At 39.7% G+C, this 25,345-nt stretch overlaps 2 protein-coding genes across 2 annotated transcripts in view; one reads left to right on the top strand and one right to left on the bottom strand.

Annotated features, from left to right (window-relative positions):
• The window catches only part of TMEFF1 (transmembrane protein with EGF like and two follistatin like domains 1), a 262,625-nt gene that overhangs the window by 41,840 nt on the left and 195,440 nt on the right, over nucleotides 1-25,345 (top strand). The window lies entirely within an intron of this gene.
• LOC138642421 (uncharacterized) lies at nucleotides 16,758-20,604 on the bottom strand. Its single transcript, XM_069730568.1, has 4 exons — nucleotides 20,522-20,604; nucleotides 19,948-20,124; nucleotides 19,620-19,730; nucleotides 16,758-19,438 (listed from the first exon to the last, which is right to left on the bottom strand). The coding sequence occupies exons 1-4, from the start codon at nucleotides 20,523-20,525 to the stop codon at nucleotides 18,756-18,758; spliced, it is 975 nt and encodes a 324-aa protein (XP_069586669.1). The 5' UTR covers nucleotides 20,526-20,604; the 3' UTR covers nucleotides 16,758-18,755.

Here is a 25,345-nt window from a genome sequence, read left to right as displayed (position 1 = left end):
TGCATGGCTACTTCAGTCGATGGTTGGGCATGTGCACTAAGGGTACGTGCCCACGGTCAGTAATCGGCAGCGCTTTCGACGTGGCACATGTCCGCTGCCAGCTTTTGAACACAGGTGATTCCGCATGTGTTCATTGAACACTTCCAATACATTTACTGGTGAAATTTATCTTGTGGAGACTCGAGTCTCCACAAGATAAATAGACAAGCTGCGGTCTGGAAACATGCGCCGCATGTCCATCTCCGCGGGTGATCCACGGACGTCTGTGCACGCATAGTGGGCATGGGATGTCTTGAAATACCATCCACTATGCTGTAATATCTGGACGCTGTGGGTTGGACGCTGCAGAGGCACGCAGCATCCAACCCGTAGCATTTACTGACCTTGTACCGTAAGAACTCTGATTGTGTCACAGCTGCTGCTCCCAGTAATCTAAGTGATACATCGTTGGAATCAGGGTTTCTTTCCCTATACTACGCTACTCTCAGATGGGGTAGCAAAAACCTACTGACAAATTCCCTTTAAATACTTCAGATTCAGTGCCACTCATTTCACTTTTCCATATCAAATGTGACCATGTTTGGCTGGATGAACTAGAGAGCTGCTGAAACCTCCTTGTGTCCCGACTCCCTAGTAGATCTTTGTGTTTCTTTATCATTCATGTCTTGTCATTGCAGGTCTCCTTCCTATTAATAATGAATACAGTATAATTTTGATTGTTTAGTCCAGGAATATTATCTTTTGGTTACACGTACCCCTGATAAACCAGCGACATAGCAGTTGCAGGGACTGTAAATTTTACTGAAGCTTTTCAATGGTTGACCCATGAAAATAAAGAAATTATTTGAATTCCTCTCTGTATCAATGTAATAAAATGTACAAATCTAAAACATGTTCTGGTCACTGTCAATGAACCTTACTTGTGTATTAATAAACACATGCTACTGTTAAATGAAATGCAAATTAAATTTATTTTTACTGTACGCTGTCAATTCTGCATTGCCACTTATTATGCAAAGTAAATCAGCATCAAGCTTGGTACTAATGGGGCACTAATGAAATTAGTTCATAACATGCACAGGAATTAAATACTATGTTTTATACCAACATTATTACAAATTTAGCATTCAGTAAAGTATTTTTTATGAGTGGTGGACTTCAGCTGACCTGATTGTTTTTGCTATTTGGTTTGACTGGTTTAAAAGAGGTTCCATTATTTAAAAAAAAATCACATTACAGGTGTTTTCCACTTTCCAAAAATACGACCCCAATTTCTTACATACAGAAAAAGCACCAAATGTAGCATGTACTCACTTTCCCAAGGTCCAGCTCCAGGTCTTCACAGTTGCCCTCGTTTACTAAAGTGTACATTACTGCTGCAGCTAATCACAGCAGCTTTGTTCTTGTAGGCAGGACATGCCACTGAGTTTGATGATTAGATGCAGCGGTGATATGCACTGGAGTCATGACATCAATGAACAATAAGTCAATAAATCCCAAAAGCAGTCACCCCGAGGATGGTGAGAAGCGGCTTCGTTTTCTATTTTATAAGTAAACAAGCCTTTGGGGCCATATTTTTAATGTGGGAAACTTCTTTATTAATATTAATAAATAGCAATAATATATTTACCATTGTTTATCCGAAAATTCTGTGCTGCTTATATAAATAACTAGATGGTGGCCCGATTCTAACGCATCGGCTATTCTAGAATATGCATGTCCACGTAGTATATTGCCCAGCCACGTAGTATATTGCCCAGTCACGTAGTATATTGCCCAGCTACATAGTATATTTTCCCAGCCATGTAGTATATTGCCCAGCCACGTAGTATATTGCCCAGTCATGTAGTATATTGCCCAGCCACGTAGTATATTGCCCAGTCATGTAGTATATTGCCCAGCCACGTAGTATATTGCCCAGTCATGTAGTATATTGCCCAGCCACGTAGTATATTGCCCAGTCATGTAGTATATTGCCCAGTCACGTAGTATATTGCCCAGCCACGTAGTATATTGCCCAGTCATGTAGTATATTGCCCAGCCACGTAGTATATTGCCCAGCCACGTAGTATATTGCCCAGTCACGTAGTATATTGCCCAGCCACGTAGTATATTGCCCAGTCATGTAGTATATTGCCCAGTTACTTAGTATATTGCCCAGCCACGTAGTATATTGCCCAGCCACGTAGTATATTGCTCAGCCACGTAGTATATTGCCCAGCCACGTATTATATTGCCCAGCCACATAGTATATTGCCCAGTCACTTAGTATATTGCCCAGCCACGTAGTATATTGCCCAGCCACATAGTATATTGCACAGCGACGGAGTATACAGCACAGAGCCATGTAGTATACAGACTTAAAATAAAAAATAAACATATACTCACCCTCCGTTGAAGTCCTGGCCCTGTGTGCGGTACACGCGGCAGCTTCCGGTCCCAGGGTTGGTATGGGCGCAGGACCTGTGATGACGTCGCGGTCACATAACCGTGACGTCATGGCAGGTCTTTCGCGCAGGACCTGTCATGACATCACGGTCACATGACCGAGACGTCATGGCAGGTCCTTGTCGCATATCATCCTTGCCACTGGAACCTGCCGCTTGAATGGGTCGGTCACCGGAGCATCGCGAGGAGCGGGAAAGGCGCCGGAATGTGAGTATATGATGATTTTTTATTTTTTAAAATATTTTTAACATTAGATCTTTTTACTATTGAGGCTGCATAGGCAGCCTCAATAGTAAAAAAGTTGGTCACACAGGGTTAATAGCAGCGTTAATGGAGTGCGTTACACCGCGGCATAATGCGGTCCATTAGCGCTGGCATTAACCCTGTGTGAGGGCTGACTGGAGGGGAGTACGGAGCGGGCACTGACTGCGGGGAGGAAGGAGCGGCCATTTTCTTCCAGACTGTGCCCGTCACTGATTGGTCGTGGCTGTTTTGCCATGACCAATCAGCGACTTGGATTACCATGACAGACAGAGGCCGCGACCAATGAATATCCGTGACAGAAAGAAGGACAGACAGAAAGACGGAAGTGACCCTTAGACAATTATATAGTACGATTAATCCCCAATCCCCACAGTTTTAAGCGTGCCCTAAAAACTCATTTGTTCAGACTGGCCTACCGCCTCAATGCATTAACCTAACGATCCCTGTGTGGCCTATTTATAATAAAAAAAAAAAAAAAAAAAAAAAAGGTTCCTCGCATCATGTTCTCATACACTTTATGCAGTATTAGCCCTCTGTGTCTGTACTGCTACATACTTAGGCAGGTAACTGGTTCATGCAGCTTTACATGAACACCTGAGCCTTACACTATAGCTGGTCCGAATAACTAAAGCAATTGTTACCATCCACCTCTCGTGTCTCCCCTTTTCCCCATAGTTTGTAAGCTTGCGAGCAGGGCCCTCATTCCTCCTGGTATCTGTTTTGAACTGTATTTCTGTTATGCTGTAATGTCTATTGTCTGTACAAGTCCCCTCTATAATTTGTAAAGCGCTGCGGAATATGTTGGCGCTATATAAATAAAATTATTATTATTATTCAGCAGTATATGCTTACTTTACATTTTACTTTATACATATATGTCATGGCTCGACTCCAGGGTTCGATCTAGTGACCTCTAGCTGTGGTCGGGTTCCGTCTCTGTTGGATCACAACCTGTGTTGTCTCTGGCCAAGTGCTAATAATGTTAGTCTTTTCTTTTCTGAGTTGCTGTTATGCAGATGTTTTCACTTCCTTGTTTGGCTTGTCCTATTACATCTTGGGAGGGGCTATTTATACTCACCATGTACATGCAGTCCTTGCTGGCTATCCCAGGTTACATGGATGTTTGGAGTCCCAGCTCCCCAGTCATGGATTATATTGCTGAAGTTGTTGTCAGTTACACTCTCAGTATAGTTGAGAATGCAGTTAAGGACACTCAGGGTCAGCTGTCGTTGAGTGTGGGTGCCATTGTGTAATTTTAGGGTGCCAACTCCACCGTCATGCAGGGGCAAATCAGGGACAAGTTAGGGATTTACCTAGTCTGTATAGTAACCTGTGGTATGTAAGTTTAGTAGTGGGCTAGTAATACAGGAGCTAAGCTAGGAGGTGTAGTGGGTGCGTAGTGCTTTAGCTAGGCTCAGAGGAGTAGTGGGTGAGTAATACTGGTGCATCCTTATACACCTCCCAAAAATGGAACATCACTGCTGACATTCCTTTAATATGGCAATGTTAAGGGACTGTATAACATGTAACCAACTGAGATGGCATCATCAGCTGGATCACAAAATTACTTGAGGGGTCTTGTAACTGCATTTAAGAAGCATAGGAAGAGGGTACTTTATCGTAAGTGTAAGTAAATGACAGGCTGGGAACCTTTTAGAGACCGAGTGCAATTCATAACCAACTTATTTTTCGCAAAGTGCCAGCATGGCAATTTAACCTGAATATTGAGGTCTTGGTCTCCATCTTCCTGTAATGTCCCCCATTCTGGTATAATGTCCCCATTCTGGTATAATGTGCTCAACTTGGTGTAATGTCCCCATTCTGTATATAATGTCCCCAATTCTGGAATAGTATCACTCATGGTGGTATAATGTCTCCATTCTGGTATTCACATTGCAGTCCTTTGGTCTGACCTTAGCAGGGCACAGAGAAGTTCGCCTACTCAGGAGCGTGATTGAGGGACACTGTGGATGACATAAGATGCGTCATTCACATGAACCAAGCAGGAGAACAGTGATTGTGACGAGAGAGGAGGTGCCGAAGCCAGACCAGCGTCACCCATTGGATTGCACTGTGCCATATGGGGACTTGTATCCAGCTTTCTAGAATGCTGTGAAAGAGGCCTTAAAGGTTGTGGCTATAGTTTATATTGGGAAAACCTCGCAACAGTTTCCCTTGAACCGTTCAGCAATTTGATCTGTGCCTGAACCCTTATATCTTTGATACACTATAAGTATATATAAATCTGTTTACAAGTGAAATATAAAGATTCCACTAATACTCAACTTTTGGAATAAAGAATATTTGGTTCTGAAACAATCTATATAGTTTGTGGACACAATCTCTTTCTTTCATGCTTTGGGCTACCATAGGTCTCAACATTTTGAAACACAGTCTTATTAATAGTACATTTTATTACCGTAAAATGTGGTCAAGCACATCTCAGTCATTTACAGTAAAAGAGTTGTAATTTTTTCACAGCTAACAATGTTCCTAGGTGTTTTCTAGAAAATCACAGATGACCCCCTTACCCTTTTCTTCTTTGTCCCTTACATAATGCACCATCATCAGTCATAAAACTCTGGACATTTAGAGCAGGGACCCCAATTAATAGCAGTCAGGACTGCTGCCCAAGAGCCAGTATATTGTGTTTAATTCTCTCAAATGCATTCAGGTAAGGGATTATAGGAAAAATTGTATTATCTTTATCCTGCAATTTAACATAAAAATAATATCCTGCACTAACATCCAGAGGATAATACCACAATTTCATCCTGGTTATAGCTGGGTGGATGGAGAACATACATAATAACAGCTTTTGAAGTGAAACAGCACTAAATGCTTCGCCTTTTACCACTCCGCTTAGCTCATTTATAGAACGGAAAGTAAAAATGCATAAATATGATTATAAAGGACTTCTACAGACTCTGTGCTTGCTACAGTCAGGACATTCACACAAGGGTCTGCTGTCGAGGCTACTAAAGATACTCATTTCTAATAACGAAGCCCACCAAAAAATTAGTATTTTGAGCCTGACTTTTGCCCACTTACCCCAATAGGAAAAATAAACCCCCTCCACCCAAATAAACTGGTGCAGTCAACATTAAATAACCCAAAAAATGAATCGAATGTTCACATGGAGTATTCTGGCTATAAAAATCTACAGAAATGTAAAAGTGGAAAAAATAGTTTTTGCCTTGTTTTTGGAATGTTTTTTATGCATGGGATGTTTTTTCCTGCTTCTTTTACTCAAGTAGCCAAAGTTGGAGCTACCCTCATTCCAGTGATGTCTCACCTACTGGACATGTTGTATTTTTGATACAATCTTTGTTTTATCTGCTGCAAACAGGGGAGTAACGTTCCTGGTCACAGATGTCTCGACCACAACCTGGCCCGAGTGTGTGAGGACCCGTGCGGATGAGCAGTCCACCAATGCCAGCAGAAACTTCAACTGGATTCATGGCTTCAGATGCACATCCTGGTGAAGTGTATTGCAGCGCACAGTGACACATTGCTGGGATCAGGGTCTCTGTGTGTACATTATGCTCCTCTCAGATTTGGTGGCAAAAGCCTGGTGACTGTTTCCCTTTAAGGCAGACACAACTCAATAATCAACATGTTGCTTTTTTCCACGCTGAAAAAAAAAAGCACCATGCGGTGTTTTCTCATCAAAATCAACAGAAAGCTTATTCAAAGCGTATTAGAAGTTGTATTTGAATCTGGGCTTCGGAAACTCTTTTCTGTGTAGACGTGCTGCTAAGCCAGTTGGATTCATTCTACAGCATAGCAATATACGGCATATAACAGACGTACCTATTGACTACGTTTTAGCTGTGATTTAGGTTACAAAATCATTATTCTTCACCATTGACAATACTTATTTCCAATTTATTGCTATCCCTAAAGGACATTTCCCATTTTCTTCCAAAATACTTTGCTAGAGATAATAAAATAATAGGTGCTATTAATCTATCTGGAAGACAATTGCTGACTCGGATAGCGTGTACATGACCCGCAGAGCCTCTCCCCTCCTCCATTAGAGCTGTGCTAGCTAGAACAAATCTGAGCTGTCTGCTACTTAAAGTATCAATGTGTATGGTAAAGGTTAATTAATGATTATGCCATTACAAGCTCACCCATGCTAAGAGGCCACTAAGCCTTCAATGACTGCAATTGATTGTAAGGGAAGTGTCTGACTTTCAGAGGGAATCAAAGGGCATTAGGGAAAGTTTCTATGTGTCTGAAGAAGCTGTTCTTCTAAAAGCAGTGGGGCCAAGTGAACCTACATGGCTCATTACTGCGACCCTATGGGAACGTTGTATTTCACCATCATAATTTCTGAATTTGAATTTTTTTGTGAAGCTGAAATCTGTTAAGGAGTTTTTCCAGTTTTGGAAAGCCCTGTTCCCGCCTCCCGCTGCAGTTAAAAAACAACAACTGCCTTTTACTCATCCTCCTCCAGTCCAGCGTTGAGTCTCTACCGCCATCTTGACGTTGTTGCAGCCAGTAGCTGAGCTTAGCAGTCAGAGCTGCTGAACTCCCTGATTGGCTGCCTCGCTGTCACCATGACATCATTGCTGCGGCATCGGGAGAAGCGGCAGAGACTCATCACTGGACTACAGGAGGGTGATAAAGGGTGATTTGCTTTTTCAATCAAACTGCAACCACTACACATTTTTGATCACTTAGGGTACATGCCCCACAATCCGGAGTTGCTGCGGGTTTAACGCTGCATATTTATGTTGCATCAAACCCGCATGTTGATTTCTCTTGCAGAGGCGCGAGCCTCCACAACAGAAATTACATCCCTAGAATGGAAGCCCCCCCCCAATATTACCTCCTGTCAGTGTATCGCCGGCGGTTGGATAGAGCGGTCACATCTCCTGATGTGACTGTTCTACACGTCCGTGGGACAATCTGGATTACCTGGACTACGGCGGACAGGGAGTATATGTTGGTTTATTATTTTACATTATTTCAAGGAAGAGAGGGCATCAGGGATTTGGTGTGAGGTGAGTATAATGTTTTTTTTAATTTTTATGTGAATATGTATTTAATTTTCCTTTTTTTAAACTGTGAGCAGAGGCAGCGGCAGATGATACTACTCTCCCATCAGCGGCACCTGCTATCACTGTTATCAGTGACGGCAGACATAGTTCGATGGGAGCAGTAGTCTCATGGGCCCACGCCTGCTTTTTTACCGAAGGTAATCGCTGTGGGTCACAGTCAGCTGTGGAATCACGCTGACATCTGCCAGCATGATCCTGCAGTGCTATGACCGACTGTACCGGTGGTAGCATTACCGCACATAGCCGCTCACACACACACAGACATCTGCACACACAGACACGTCACCCGCATACAGCCGCACACACACACAGACACCCGCACACACACACCCGCAGACAGACCCGCACATATTCTACGTCCACACACACATTCTCCGCCCTCTTCTTACTTCTGACATGATTTCCTTTCTGCAGCGTTTTTGCCAGCAAATCCGCAGACCTTTTTATACCTGCGGTTTGCTGCGGATTTGACTGACTCAATGGAAGTCAATGAGTGCAGAAACATTGCAGATCCGCAAAAAGAATTGGGTTGTCCACCGTGGACAAGTTCTATCTGTTAGTAGGGACCCTTGAGAATAAGCTGATCCCCCTTCCTTGTGGGCCCCAAGCTGCTGGACTATCATTTTTATCAGTGGTGGAATGTAAGCATGTAACACTTGGGACAATACATGTCTCTTCACTACTGAAATGATAGCATTATTCCTGGGGGCTAGTGATAACCCGAGTATTACCAGCACTTTTATAGCAGGCGTATGCTGATGTTTCCGTTCTTTTCCTGAAGTTGCAGTGAACGTTTGTTGCCGTACTTCTGCACATAATAATTGAATTTGTCATTCCAATCTGTTTGTTGTTATTGTAGCATATTATTCAGTGATGCATCATTTAATGTTACAACCAGTTTACAAGACTTATGTACTCAAGGCCAATTGGATTAAATGATTTTCATCCTTTACCAGACTAACAGATGTGTAGTAACCTGTATAATCTCCTGCAAATCTTCATCCTGCATGTTGGCGGTTGGGCAGCCTCTTCAAAGACTCTTTACTTAGGGATAATGATTATCATTATCATTTTTATTCAGTTTAGCATGTTCCTTATTATGTGTGTGGCCTCCTGACTCCCATTGTCTCTCATAGAAAACACAAGAGTGGCGTAGTACTTTGTAGAGTCGCCTTATTTTCAGTTGCAAGATTTCAACAATATATTAGTACTTACTGTAAAGGGAACCTGTCTCCAGGTCTTACCCACGTCCTCTTAGAGCATTATAATGCAGAGATAGACCCTGATTCTAGTGATGTGTCCTTACTGGGCTGCTTGCTGTAGTTTTGATAAAATCACTTTTTTTCTTACCAGCAGGAGCTTATCACTAGAGGACTAGTAAACTTGCTGCCATGTAGTCCTCTATATCCATGAGCTTTATATATCCTTAGCTCATCGCAAATTGGCAGCTTTGAATCTGTGAATTAGTGCGGTGGGCGGGGTTATAAAGGGCTCAGCATTCAGCGAACTGCAGCAAATAAAACAATGATTTTATTAAAATTACAGCAGGAAGTCGAGTAAGTGATGCATTGCTGGAATCAGGGTCTCTGTCCCTACATCATGCCGCTCTCAGATGAGGTAGCAAAAACCTGGTGACAGATTCCCTTTAAGTGGTTCTTGACCTGGCTGAGAGGGGAGTGGTATGGCATTTTTTTGCTGCCATAGTTGCAGTTTTTATCTGGGTAATATGGTGATACACATCCTAACTACAGCCTTCATTATTCAGTTGCCAGGATCACTTCCCCTGGGCCCCAGTGTGTCTCTTCTAATTCTGGTCTTCAAATTAATGCCATATTAACATAGGGCAAAGGGCAAATTACTCAGAAAATATGCCAATTTGTAAGCGGAAAAATGCATTAACAGCACATCAATTAAAATATTATAATTCTTGGTAAATAATCTTTTTTTTTACAATTAGGTAATATAAAAGATTTCCATGTTTCGATCATTATTGATTATTGGGATGATATTCATCATTTTTCTGCAAGTTACCTTCAGTCGAACAATAATATAAAACAGCTGCTCCAGTCCTGCCTTGTTGTGCTGGCTCAGTTACTAGGCTCATTGCTCATTTCCATTGTAGTACGGGAAGAGTAACCTGCTGTCATGGAGCCCAGTACCAGCTCAATGCAATCACTTTCCATCCATGCAAATCCAGTATAGAGCTAGGTGATTTGTCCAGTCTTTGACTTCTGCTAAGATACTATGCTTGATAAAAAAAATACTACTAAAATAAAATGGATAAACCTAAATATAATTATATTGACAATACTGAAAACTATGAAACAATAATCTAAATATATGTTAATTCATTATAAACTCTACTATCTACCTTCTGCTCATTCCCTTCTACTATATAATTGTCTAAGGGTCACGTCCGTCTGTCTTTCTGTCTGTCCTTCTGTCTTTCTGTCACGGATATTCATTGGTTGCGGCCTCTGTCATGGAAATCCAAGTCGCTGATTGGTCGCGGCAAAACAGCCACGACCAATCAGCAACGGGCACAGTCCGGAAGAAACTGGCCGCTCCTTACTCCCTACAGTCAGTGCCCGGGGCCCGCATACTCCCCTCCAGTCACCGCTCACACAGGGTTAATGCCGGCGGTAACGGACCGCGTTATGCCGCGGTTAACGCACTCTGTAACCGCTGCTATTAACCCTGTGTGTCCCCAACTTTTTACTATTGATGCTGCCTATGCGGCATCAATAGTAAAAAAATGTAATGTTAAAAATAACTAAAAAACAAAAAACCTGCTATTCTCACCCTCCGTAGTCCACCGAGCCGCTCGTGCCTGCCGCCATCTTCCGTTCCTGGTGATGCATTGCGAAATTACCCAGAAGACTTAGCGCTAAGTCATCTGGGTAGTTTCGCAATGCATCCTGGGAACGGAAGATGGCGACAGCCGCGTGCGTATCTCCGGAGCTTCGGTGGATCCTGCCAGAGGGTGAGTATATAACTATTTTTTATTTTAATTATTTTTTAACAGGGATATGGTGCCCACACTGCTGTATACTACGTGGGCTGTGTTAGATACCGCGTGGCTGCTATATACTACATAGGCAGTGTTATATACTATATGGGCAGTGTGATATACTCTGTGGGCTGTGCAATATATTACGTGGCCACTATTATATACTGCGTGGGCAGTGTTATATACTACGTGGCTGCTATATACTTTGTGGGCTGTGCTATATATTACGTGGCCAGTGTTATATACTGCGTGGCCTGTGTTATATACTATGTCACTTGTGTTATATATTGCGTGGCTGCTATATACTGCGTGGGCTGTGTTATATAGTACGTGGCTGTGTTATATACTGCGTGGCTGCTATATACTGCGTGGGTTGTGTTATATAGTACGTGGCTGTGTTATATACTGCGTGGCTGCTATATACTGCGTGGGCTGTTATAGTACGTGGCTGTGTTATATACTGCGTGGCTGCTATATACTGCGTGGGCTGTGTTATATAGTACATGGCTGTGTTATATACTGCGTGGCCACTGTTATATATTGCGTGGCCTGTATTAACGCATCTGGTATTCTACAATATGTATGTATATAGCAGCCACATAGTATATAGCACAGGTCACATAGTATTTGTCTGCTATATACTACATGGCCTGTGCTATATACTATGTGGCTGCTATTTACATACATAAATACATATCCTAGAATACCCGATGCGTTAGAATCGGACCACCATCTAGTGTTATATAATCAGTATACAATTTCTGAAAAATGCTGTGATGTCCCTCTTTTGATTTTAGACTTGATAAATGCCCTATTCTACACATTTCACATACATTTTTAGCTAACTGTGCCTGTACTGCTTCAGGTTTCTGCCGTGTACCTGTTTAATTGCTGCTGGATATCTTTCCTGCCAGAAAAATCAATATGGCCGCTCAGCTGGCTGAAATCCCTAGGGTTTGTGGAGGTGGCCGGTCATCAGTAGGGGAGAAGGTGTTTCTAGAGCAGCCGTCCTGCTGAGACTGAGCAGATAACGAGCCGCTCATTACTACACGAATGGACTAGAGATTGGAGATTGCGCCTGCCATGCTGACCATACTGTGCCCTTCTTTACTTCTTTTCATTCTCTTTACTATCCTGACAGCTCTTGGATAATAGCATATATACAGTATAAGAAATATGTTTTATGAAAACTACAGCAAGCATCCCAGTAAGTGAAATATCACTGGACTCAGGGTCTCTCTCTATATTATGCTGTTCTTAGAACTGAGAACGCATAGTCTGAGACAACGGCGCAGTGAAGCTGCTGGTCAGAAATGGCAATCAAGCAGGAGCAGAACGCCACCCAAGAATGAAGAAGCGATAGGCTGGGGAGCAGTGTGCTCCTGAACAAACCTTTAAGGCCTCATCATGACTGCTCCGTAGTAGCTTTTCTCAGTCAGTTATACACCTTATACTTCTAGTGACTTTTTCCGGAATGGGAACATTTGTTCCTAGTGTTCTAACACATCAGTTCGGCTCATTCTGTTGACAATTTCTTTGGTTTTCATAGAGAAAATTAAATGTTTTTCATTTCTATGGCATGTATCATTGAATAATCGTATCCCTACGTCCTAACCAATGATATATACCAGGAAACTATGTTTTTACCTAGATCTCCTATTGCCCTGCACTGAACACATAGTAGGCATAGTAGAATCAAATATCACATAGAATAGACATTTGAGATCCCCGGAGACCTACGGTATTTGTGCTTCGCATTTTGAGTGTTAATAGAGAAAATTGTAAAGACTCATCTGTAGACAAGGACACATGTGTCGGCAGTGGCAGATCCTGCAGAATTGTAATGGCTGATGTTATATGACGTGTTATGCTAGTCATATCCCTTGGAGACATTCGCTTATGGGTTTTTCTTAGCATTATAGTCTATGGCCACGTCGGCGCATACATCCGAATCACGTTTTGCAGGGGGGTTTCGGACGTTCGCCCCGACGGGGCCACTGAGTGTATACTAAACACAATGTGAAAGCACCCTTTCTTTGATATATACGCAGAGTGGAACCCTACCTGGACACCCTCATACCAGCAGCCCATATAACCACTATATCTTTGTCTATATACAGTTATATTGGATGTAGATAGTGTTAATTACTGATCATTTGTTTCTTGGTTTGATGACATTAACAGATGCATTTGTAAAGCACCACTCCAGCGTTCGAAACACCGCAAGTGCCGACACTGGTGGAATGGTGACGACACGGGGCGGTGAGTGCAGGTGTTTCTATTTTGATGGGGGAAAACATTCAGATTGAGATTAGCATTAGCAAACGTAGTCAGAAGGGTCCCTAAAGTCCCCTCCTAAAGAAAATGGCTTTTAATCAAAAGTGGGGTCTGAACTTCCAGGTTGAGGCATCCCGACAACATTCTGCAGCACTCCTCACTGCTCGTTTTGCACCGGCCCAGCACTGCTACACCCATTTCTGAAATAAAAGTAAAGCTTCTGTTTATCCTAAAACACCGCTGGGTTCTCCTGGATATGACTACATCCCATTCAAGTTATAAAAACAATGCTAACATTTACTTATTGCAGCAATTAGGCCGGACAGCATTCATGGGCTGTGCGATTATATAATAATGCTGCATGTATACCTTGCAGATATGTGGCTAACTATATGACATACATTTTACAACTTGATTTAATCTCTGCTGATGTAATTAGGTTATTGCGAAAGCGCCGTTAAAGAGCCATTTCCTTGGCGACCGAGCACTACAAAGAGCGGCTGTGCGCCGCTCGCAGGCTGATAACCTTGCTGTTGGCAAACAGTTTTGCATGAGGCTGATAGAAAATCTCAGATAAATGCGATTGATAACAACTCGCACATAAGACCTACGAACATGAAACAATACTGTATGTAGCCTGTTTTAGGCCGATAACTAGTTGTGAATGCATTGCCCTATTTATTCAGTGTTATATACATGACATGCTGTGACTCTTATAAATATGTAATGATCTGCAGGATATTTGTCTGTTTTATTTAAAAAAAAATCCAATAAGTAAGATAAAAAAATACATCAGTACAGAACATAGGCCTGGCAGCTCCATGCGCCATGTGTATATGGTCTGCTGTACCCTGCTGCTTAACGCAATGTTCTGGTAATTCAAATAATCCCATATTAATAGGTAAACACTTCTCAAAGGTAATACTTATAAATTACATGTTCACCAAGGTTAGAAAGGAATGTTACTATATATATATCTATTTTTTCAAATATTATTTTTATTAATAACTAGCTGAAGAGCCCGGCGTTGCCTGGGCATAGTAAATATCTGTGGTTAGTTATAGCACCTCACTTCTCTTATTTTCCCATCACGCCTCTCATTTTCCCAATCGCATCTTTCATTTTCCCCCTCACATCTTTCATTTTCTCCTCACACCTCTCATTTTCTCCCTCACTCCTCTCATTCCCCCCTAACACTTGTCATTTCGACCTCACATCTGTCATTTTCTGATCACTCCACTATTTTCCCTCACTCCTCTCATTTTGTACTCACACCTCTCATTTTCACCTCAGTATATACATGTTTGTCATCTCCCTTATATATATTATACACCTGTATGTCATCTCCTGTATATAGTATATACCTGTATGTCATCTCCCCTGTATATAGTATATATCTGCTGTGTGTCATCTCCCCTGTATATAGTATATACCTGTATGTCATCTCCTCTTTTATATAGTATATACCTGTATGTCATCTCCTTCTATATATAGTATATACCTGTATGTCATCTCCTCCTGTATATAGTATATACCTGTGTGTCATCTCCCCTGTATATAGTATATATCTGTGTGTCATCTCCTCCTGTATATAGTATATACCTGTATGTCATCTTCTATATATAGCATATAAGTAGTGTATAATAGCCATGATCCGTCAAACTCAATCTGACAGGTGCCCCGCCCCTATCAAAGTGTATCAAAATGTGTAACCCCTCCCCTCCCCTTGTCTGACGGCTGGTATCCAGCTGTCCCTCCTTGTTTGATTTCCCCTTTTGATATAGTTTAATATAGTTTAATTTGTTGTAGTTTTGATATTATTCCCGTATTTTGTGGAATAACACATGTTTATAATTATAGCCTAGTCGTGTATTTATTTTACACGTGGTTTATAACACCTTTCTCATTTGTTTTATAATAGATTTTATACGTATCCCCGAGTTTGATTCTGTAAGCTTTTGTTTTATTCACAGTGTATCCATATAGTGAATAGGGCTGATGTTTCTGTATGCAATCCTACATCCTGTTATGTGAAAAGTATTCTCAAACACTAACTAAATGGTGAACATTACCTAAATTAGGTTAACTGTGGGTCAGAGGTTTATAGCACCTAGGTCAAGCAATTGTTGTTGTATTTGCGTACCCCATAAATGTTTATTCTCACAAACAGAAAAGTTATTGTGTCCTGAAGATGGCATCTGAGGTTATTTGTTTTTTGTATTAGCTTTCTCAGAAAACAGCTGTGTTATCTGAGGGTCAGATATTTTTGTACAAACTCATGCTGTTTGGTGATCTTTGTGAAGCAGAACTTTGTTTTATAACACATTTGTACTTGTATTGTACCTGAATTGATATTTGCTTTCTCTTTTTTGTGTCCTGAAGATGGCATCTGCAAAGTTATTTGTTATCTACTGAGGCCATTGCAAGTTGTGTTTATTCACATTGTAGCAGGTTTTATCCTTGTGGCTGCCTTATATACACAGAAGAGATATGCACCAATGTCACAACACAAGTTATAATATGACCCAATGTTACAACACAAGTAAGAAGCGGCGTGTTTTATACGAATAAAAACCAAAGACACGATATTGTAAAAAATTTAAAAAGATTTATTTCTCACAATAAAACAGCATCTCAAAGACATTTCAATACTATGAATCCCAACCCGGCGGTAAATTTCTACTGTTCAGAGCATGGCTCTGCGTTGTACTACGTACCAAATCCAGTAAGTTAGACCCTGGTATTACGGATCCTTTGAAAATAAATTCAGCATTATTATTCCATGCTGTGACATTTTTATTCTGCAGCAACCTGTTTAGTAAAAATTCAGCATTCTTTTTATATCTTTGGTTTATATTATATTAGCTTTTTGTCATAGGTCAGGGATTTTTTTGCACTTTATTAATATGCTGAACACATAGGTCAGGGATTTTTGCACTTTATTAATATGCGGGCCACATAGGTCAGTGATTTTTGCACTTTATTAATATGCAGGCCACATAGGTCAGTGATTTTTTGCACTTTATTAATATACAACACACAAGAAATAGACATTTAGAACTTATTTATGATTAATATGCGATTATTAGGCATTTAGGACTTATGTTATCATGTTTTTGCACTTTATTAATATGCTGACCACATAGGTCAGGGATTTTTGCACTTTATTAATATGCGGGCCACATAGGTCAGTGATTTTTGCACTTTATTAACATACAACACACAAGAAATAGACATTTAGAACTTATTTATGATTAATATGCGATTATTAGGCATTTAGGACTTATGTTATCATGTTTTTGCACTTTATTAATATGCGGTTATTAGTCATTTAGGACTTATGTTATGTTTTTTGCACTTTATTAATATGCGGTTATTAGTCATTTAGGACTTATGTTATCATGTTTTTGCACTTTATTAATATGCTGAACACATAGGTCAGGGATTTTTGCACTTTATTAATATGCGGGCCACATTGGTCAGTGATTTTTGCACTTTATTAATATGCAGGCCACATAGGTCAGTGATTTTTGCACTTTATTAATATACAACACACAAGAAATAGACATTTAGAACTTATTTATGATTAATATGCGATTATTAGGCATTTAGGACTTATGTTATCATGTTTTTGCACTTTATTAATATGCTGACCACATAGGTCAGGGATTTTTGCACTTTATTAATATGCGGGCCACATAGGTCAGTGATTTTTGCACTTTATTAACATACAACACACAAGAAATAGACATTTAGAACTTATTTATGATTAATATGCGATTATTAGGCATTTAGGACTTATGTTATCATGTTTTTGCACTTTATTAATATGCGGTTATTAGTCATTTAGGACTTATGTTATCATGTTTTTGCACTTTATTAATATGCTGACCACATAGGTCAGGGATTTTTTGTACTTTATTAATATGCGGGCCACAAACACTTCTGCACCCACGGGCGCTTCTCAACCAACCATGCATCCGGTACTCATCAGGCACTGTGAAATAATGCAAAAATACATCTGTGCGCGGCTGTCGGCATCAACATTTTGCTATTATAAGTTTATGGTTCTGTAAAGAACACGCAACACATACAGAACTCACACACACACACACAAATACACACAGCACACAACACGCACACATTTCTCAAAATGCCATACACTTCAGAATATATTTGCAATTCACTACGCATGTAACACATATTTCTTCGCCCCACACGCATTTAACAGTCTTTCATATGTATCGCAGAAAGATTTTAGTTCCAACTGCGGGTCAGCGGCTTAAAGAAAAGTTATTGTGGCCTTGATTCTGGGGTAACACATGTTTATAAATATAGCCTAGTCGTGTATTTATTTTACACATGGTTTATAACACATTTCATTTGTTTTTGTTGTTTGATTGTCATGTAAGAAGCGTTGTGTTTTATACGAATATAAAAGTGACACATTCCCATATATTATTACAGCTTTCATTAATTCTACATTATTTTAGCACATATTAATTTTACACTATTAATTTTACAGGAGCCTGTGCTGCCTATAATTTGACTCCTTTTTATACAAAGACATCTAACATATACAGACTTTTAATATTTTTGTGTAAAATCGCGGTCAGACAGGCACAAACACACACACACACACACACACACACACGCACACAACACAGAACCACACACAACAAACACACAGAACCCACACACACACACACACACACAAGAAATAGACATTTAGGACTTATTTATGTTATTATCTTTATGCACTTTGGATGTGCTGTCTATAATTTGACTCTATCCTTGTTTTGTTGAAAATAACTGGACATACATAAGAAACCGGGCAATATATCTTTATAGAAATAACACTTCTGCACTCTTTGTGTATTTCTATCAGTTTTATTCAGGCATTTATAACACAACATGTTTGATATTGGTAATTTGATTCTGGGAACACATTTTAAGTTACTGCTGCACATGTATTACTGTTTTTCTTGTTTTTTGTGTAAAATTTCGTTGTTGGCTTACAAAGACATTTCTTTGAGAAATGTGTAGCATAACCAATTACCCATCACGGCCACTAGATGGCAGAATATCATATTAATTATTCTGGGATAACATTTCTCTTTGTGCATTTCTATCAGTTTTATTTATGCTTTTATAACACAACATGTCTGCTATTGTTAATTTGATTCGGGGATAACACATGTTTATAAAAATAACGCTATAGCAAGCGGTAATGTCAAATTCTGAAAATAGCCATTTTATATTGAATTACTAACATTTTTCTATTTTAGCGCTGACACAGCCACATATATTATTCCAGCTTTCTTTAATTCTGCATTATTTTATCACATGATGAAAATAGTCATTTTATATTGAATTACTGCAGCTCGCGGCGCGTTACCACTGGACTCGTTTCTCAATTAATTTCCCAGCTGGCGCCGCTATCTATAATTCTGCGTATACCTTAGGCGTGTATTTACATGGCAGTGTAATTATTTCTCACAATAAAACAACAGCTCAAATTTTAAGTTAGCTAACAGCATAATGATGACAAATGCATCTTTGCGGAATCTGATAACGACACGCTGAACAAAGGACGGAGCCTGACAAATACACACAACACACAACACGCACATATTATGAAAAATGACAACCATTGTATGTGATTTAAAAGACTTTAGTTAGATTTATCAGGGGTGATTTAGTTTGAAAGCACGCAGCTCCTCGGTAATGTCAGGTGTTGGACACGCATTTAACAGTCTTTCATATGTATCACAGAAAGATTTTAGTTCCATCTGTGCGAGTTTGCTTTGAGCGTACTGCGCAGACATGTCAGTAAACATTTTGACATGGTCAGCATCCCACGAAGGACGACCTGTGTAAGGTGTATGTACAGCAACTTTCTGCTTTCTACCTACACGGCGTCGGGATACGGTTCGCTTCTTTAGAGGTAATACAGGGGCAAAAACGCTAGAAGAGTCTGCAAGAGCAGTATCTGCAGATTGCACAGTCTGGCACACAGGTATATTGAGGGGCTCTGTGGGTGACCACATACCCTCGGAGAGCTGTTCAATTTCTCTGTTTTCAGGCGTAACTTGGGGTATGGCGCCTGTGCTATTGGCGGGCCGAGTTATGCGGGGCCTAGCGTTCGGCGCTGCACGTTTCTCTCTTGAAACGTTCGTATATTTCTGATGTGAAATCTTGGGGCTTGGATTCCCGGGTTGTTTTGGTGCAGCGTAGCATTCATCACGATCCACAACACAGATGGGCGAGAGAGATGTTGTTCGCACCGCCGTATTAGCTCTTTGTGGTTGATTCTCTTCAGTGTCGTAATTACGCCGGTGCAAAACTCGTTGTTGAAGAGGCGACGTATCTAAAAGAAAAGATACAAGTGGCGGTTAGCCGCGAAACGGCGCAAAATTGGAAAAGCTAAACGGCGACGCATAGCTATGATCATACGTAATATTTGAAAAGTTAATGGGGACAGGTAGCCATGAAATCATTGTAACAATATTTACATAAACCTGTATAGAGCAGTCCAGATATATACTTACAAGTATGAAGCGGGAATTGTCCCACATCAGCTCCTGGTTTAACGGGCAGCGCAATGCTCAAACTCGCAGAGGCGGGAATATTCTCTTTTTCAAGCTGTATTTTCCGGGCAACTAGATTAGCGGGTGTAAGTAAAAATATAACGATTAGCGAACACAGAATTGATTTTCTACACAAAACTGCAGCGGTGAGAAGAATATATATATATATATATATATATATATATATATATATTCAAAAATGAATTTTCTGACAGTTAGCTAGCAGCTGTAAGTAAATATGAGTATTACACAAAAGTGAGAATCGACTGTATTTCAAGTGAGCAGATACCTTTTCTATTCTTGAAACATCGGCGTAACGAGTTGCCGCGTCTTTTAGGCGCATCGGGTTTCGCTGAAGTTGCAGGGTTCTTGACATCTATGATCTCCACGTCTGAACCCAGCGTATCGCGTGGTTCGGGAACACACCAGTTTTCAGCCATATCGTCAGATGTCTCCGTGTCAGTATCTGTATGAGAAATTGCGCGTAGTTCGTGTTTACATACAAAGGATTAAAGCAACTGATATAGTATAATATAGTTTTACGGTATAAACATATTTGCGGTGTAAATTAATATAGCAAGACTTATGCCGCTATATATTAATAATTCAGTATTATATTGATGGCTACCGCTATTATTTGTTTTATTAATTTAATCATATATTTATTATGCCATAATTTGTGTAATACAATAGTTAATAGATGCTATAGTTTTACGCCATAAACAGTATATATTAACATAGATAATATATATATATATATATATTTAGCTTTCTTACATGTGATACATGAAAGATAAATATCTTTGTACCGTGTTACAATGACATTTTTCCCTATCTAAAAGCAAAAAGGTGCTCCTAATTACCCATGATGAGATGAAGAGCAGGCCCATTATCGGCTATCGGCGCCACGGCTTCAATGCGCGCATAATTCTGCGTTATGAAATTATTGCGCCAATCGGGCTACATACACGGCTCTTAAATAAGAAAGAATGCATGAATATATAATTAATATAATTTACTTATAATATAATGACACAATCAGAATGAGTCAATACTCTGTACATTATACGCGTATAATACCGAGTTAATACATGCATTAATTGCATGTATGACTGTGTTCTGGGTATTAACAGAAGGCGTGTGATGTGTCGTAACTGGGTGTGTTTCTGGGTGTTAACACCTGAGTTGCTTTCTGACACTCAGGATAAATACAGCTGACTGTCCCACTACAGGCCAACAGACATCCACCAGAAGCCCGACTAGGTTAAAAAGCAGAGCTATTCTAAATGTAAGTATATAAGACAGTTGTGTTATTATTCGCAAATGCTTAATTATATTTAACTATGCATCTCTAAAACCATAATTAAGGGTGTTATTTGTCTAATAAGTTAGTGTTATACTGGAAGCTAACTGCATATTTAGTAGCGATGTATAATATAGTTTTTACTGTATAAGCAATATTTGTGGGACATAATTAATATAGAAAGGCTTATGGCTGGGTCATAACAACCATTGTTATCTGACATGTGCGCGCAATTAGTCACGGGTGCCGTATAATGCGGTTTCCTGTAGGTGTGTTCACGGTGGGTGGTAATTTCTCTCTGAACAGTTGCGCTACTCTCTGAAAAGTAGGTGTTTACTGTTTTATTTGCGGTCTAATATTATCAATGCCTGTAAAGCATATTTTTGTAACGTAGTTTTAAACTGTATTTATTGGCGGCGCAGTTATAGATAAAACTTATCCCCTATTTATTTAAGATGGAAAGCCAATACCCTCGCGAGCAATGCAGCCCCCTTCTTGCAAGCACACAATTAGGTATTATACGCGTATAATGTACAGAGTATTGACTCATTCTGATTGTGTCATTATATTATAAGTAAATTATATTAATTATATATTCATGCATTCTTTCTTATTTAAGAGCCGTGTATGTAGCCCGATTGGCGCAATAATTTCATAACGCAGAATTATGCGCGCATTGAAGCCGTGGCGCCGATAGCCGATAATGGGCCTGCTCTTCATCTCATCATGGGTAATTAGGAGCACCTTTTTGCTTTTAGATAGGGAAAAATGTCATTGTAACACGGTACAAAGATATTTATCTTTCATGTATCACATGTAAGAAAGCTAAATATATATATATATATATATATATTATCTATGTTAATATATACTGTTTATGGCGTAAAACTATAGCATCTATTAACTATTGTATTACACAAATTATGGCATAATAAATATATGATTAAATTAATAAAACAAATAATAGCGGTAGCCATCAATATAATACTGAATTATTAATATATAGCGGCATAAGTCTTGCTATATTAATTTACACCGCAAATATGTTTATACCGTAAAACTATATTATACTATATCAGTTGCTTTAATCCTTTGTATGTAAACACGAACTACGCGCAATTTCTCATACAGATACTGACACGGAGACATCTGACGATATGGCTGAAAACTGGTGTGTTCCCGAACCACGCGATACGCTGGGTTCAGACGTGGAGATCATAGATGTCAAGAACCCTGCAACTTCAGCGAAACCCGATGCGCCTAAAAGACGCGGCAACTCGTTACGCCGATGTTTCAAGAATAGAAAAGGTATCTGCTCACTTGAAATACAGTCGATTCTCACTTTTGTGTAATACTCATATTTACTTACAGCTGCTAGCTAACTGTCAGAAAATTCATTTTTGAATATATATATATATATATATATATATATATATATATTCTTCTCACCGCTGCAGTTTTGTGTAGAAAATCAATTCTGTGTTCGCTAATCGTTATATTTTTACTTACACCCGCTAATCTAGTTGCCCGGAAAATACAGCTTGAAAAAGAGAATATTCCCGCCTCTGCGAGTTTGAGCATTGCGCTGCCCGTTAAACCAGGAGCTGATGTGGGACAATTCCCGCTTCATACTTGTAAGTATATATCTGGACTGCTCTATACAGGTTTATGTAAATATTGTTACAATGATTTCATGGCTACCTGTCCCCATTAACTTTTCAAATATTACGTATGATCATAGCTATGCGTCGCCGTTTAGCTTTTCCAATTTTGCGCCGTTTCGCGGCTAACCGCCACTTGTATCTTTTCTTTTAGATACGTCGCCTCTTCAACAACGAGTTTTGCACCGGCGTAATTACGACACTGAAGAGAATCAACCACAAAGAGCTAATACGGCGGTGCGAACAACATCTCTCTCGCCCATCTGTGTTGTGGATCGTGATGAATGCTACGCTGCACCAAAACAACCCGGGAATCCAAGCCCCAAGATTTCACATCAGAAATATACGAACGTTTCAAGAGAGAAACGTGCAGCGCCGAACGCTAGGCCCCGCATAACTCGGCCCGCCAATAGCACAGGCGCCATACCCCAAGTTACGCCTGAAAACAGAGAAATTGAACAGCTCTCCGAGGGTATGTGGTCACCCACAGAGCCCCTCAATATACCTGTGTGCCAGACTGTGCAATCTGCAGATACTGCTCTTGCAGACTCTTCTAGCGTTTTTGCCCCTGTATTACCTCTAAAGAAGCGAACCGTATCCCGACGCCGTGTAGGTAGAAAGCAGAAAGTTGCTGTACATACACCTTACACAGGTCGTCCTTCGTGGGATGCTGACCATGTCAAAATGTTTACTGACATGTCTGCGCAGTACGCTCAAAGCAAACTCGCACAGATGGAACTAAAATCTTTCTGTGATACATATGAAAGACTGTTAAATGCGTGTCCAACACCTGACATTACCGAGGAGCTGCGTGCTTTCAAACTAAATCACCCCTGATAAATCTAACTAAAGTCTTTTAAATCACATACAATGGTTGTCATTTTTCATAATATGTGCGTGTTGTGTGTTGTGTGTATTTGTCAGGCTCCGTCCTTTGTTCAGCGTGTCGTTATCAGATTCCGCAAAGATGCATTTGTCATCATTATGCTGTTAGCTAACTTAAAATTTGAGCTGTTGTTTTATTGTGAGAAATAATTACACTGCCATGTAAATACACGCCTAAGGTATACGCAGAATTATAGATAGCGGCGCCAGCTGGGAAATTAATTGAGAAACGAGTCCAGTGGTAACGCGCCGCGAGCTGCAGTAATTCAATATAAAATGACTATTTTCATCATGTGATAAAATAATGCAGAATTAAAGAAAGCTGGAATAATATATGTGGCTGTGTCAGCGCTAAAATAGAAAAATGTTAGTAATTCAATATAAAATGGCTATTTTCAGAATTTGACATTACCGCTTGCTATAGCGTTATTTTTATAAACATGTGTTATCCCCGAATCAAATTAACAATAGCAGACATGTTGTGTTATAAAAGCATAAATAAAACTGATAGAAATGCACAAAGAGAAATGTTATCCCAGAATAATTAATATGATATTCTGCCATCTAGTGGCCGTGATGGGTAATTGGTTATGCTACACATTTCTCAAAGAAATGTCTTTGTAAGCCAACAACGAAATTTTACACAAAAAACAAGAAAAACAGTAATACATGTGCAGCAGTAACTTAAAATGTGTTCCCAGAATCAAATTACCAATATCAAACATGTTGTGTTATAAATGCCTGAATAAAACTGATAGAAATACACAAAGAGTGCAGAAGTGTTATTTCTATAAAGATATATTGCCCGGTTTCTTATGTATGTCCAGTTATTTTCAACAAAACAAGGATAGAGTCAAATTATAGACAGCACATCCAAAGTGCATAAAGATAATAACATAAATAAGTCCTAAATGTCTATTTCTTGTGTGTGTGTGTGTGTGTGTGGGTTCTGTGTGTTTGTTGTGTGTGGTTCTGTGTTGTGTGCGTGTGTGTGTGTGTGTGTGTGTGTGTGTTTGTGCCTGTCTGACCGCGATTTTACACAAAAATATTAAAAGTCTGTATATGTTAGATGTCTTTGTATAAAAAGGAGTCAAATTATAGGCAGCACAGGCTCCTGTAAAATTAATAGTGTAAAATTAATATGTGCTAAAATAATGTAGAATTAATGAAAGCTGTAATAATATATGGGAATGTGTCACTTTTATATTCGTATAAAACACAACGCTTCTTACATGACAATCAAACAACAAAAACAAATGAAATGTGTTATAAACCATGTGTAAAATAAATACACGACTAGGCTATATTTATAAACATGTGTTACCCCAGAATCAAGGCCACAATAACTTTTCTTTAAGCCGCTGACCCGCAGTTGGAACTAAAATCTTTCTGCGATACATATGAAAGACTGTTAAATGCGTGTGGGGCGAAGAAATATGTGTTACATGCGTAGTGAATTGCAAATATATTCTGAAGTGTATGGCATTTTGAGAAATGTGTGCGTGTTGTGTGCTGTGTGTATTTGTGTGTGTGTGTGTGAGTTCTGTATGTGTTGCGTGTTCTTTACAGAACCATAAACTTATAATAGCAAAATGTTGATGCCGACAGCCGCGCACAGATGTATTTTTGCATTATTTCACAGTGCCTGATGAGTACCGGATGCATGGTTGGTTGAGAAGCGCCCGTGGGTGCAGAAGTGTTTGTGGCCCGCATATTAATAAAGTACAAAAAATCCCTGACCTATGTGGTCAGCATATTAATAAAGTGCAAAAACATGATAACATAAGTCCTAAATGACTAATAACCGCATATTAATAAAGTGCAAAAACATGATAACA

This window comes from Ranitomeya imitator, chromosome 6, assembly GCF_032444005.1.
Source record: "Ranitomeya imitator isolate aRanImi1 chromosome 6, aRanImi1.pri, whole genome shotgun sequence".
NCBI lineage: Eukaryota > Metazoa > Chordata > Amphibia > Anura > Dendrobatidae > Ranitomeya > Ranitomeya imitator.
This window is presented reverse-complemented; position numbering and strand designations above follow the sequence as displayed.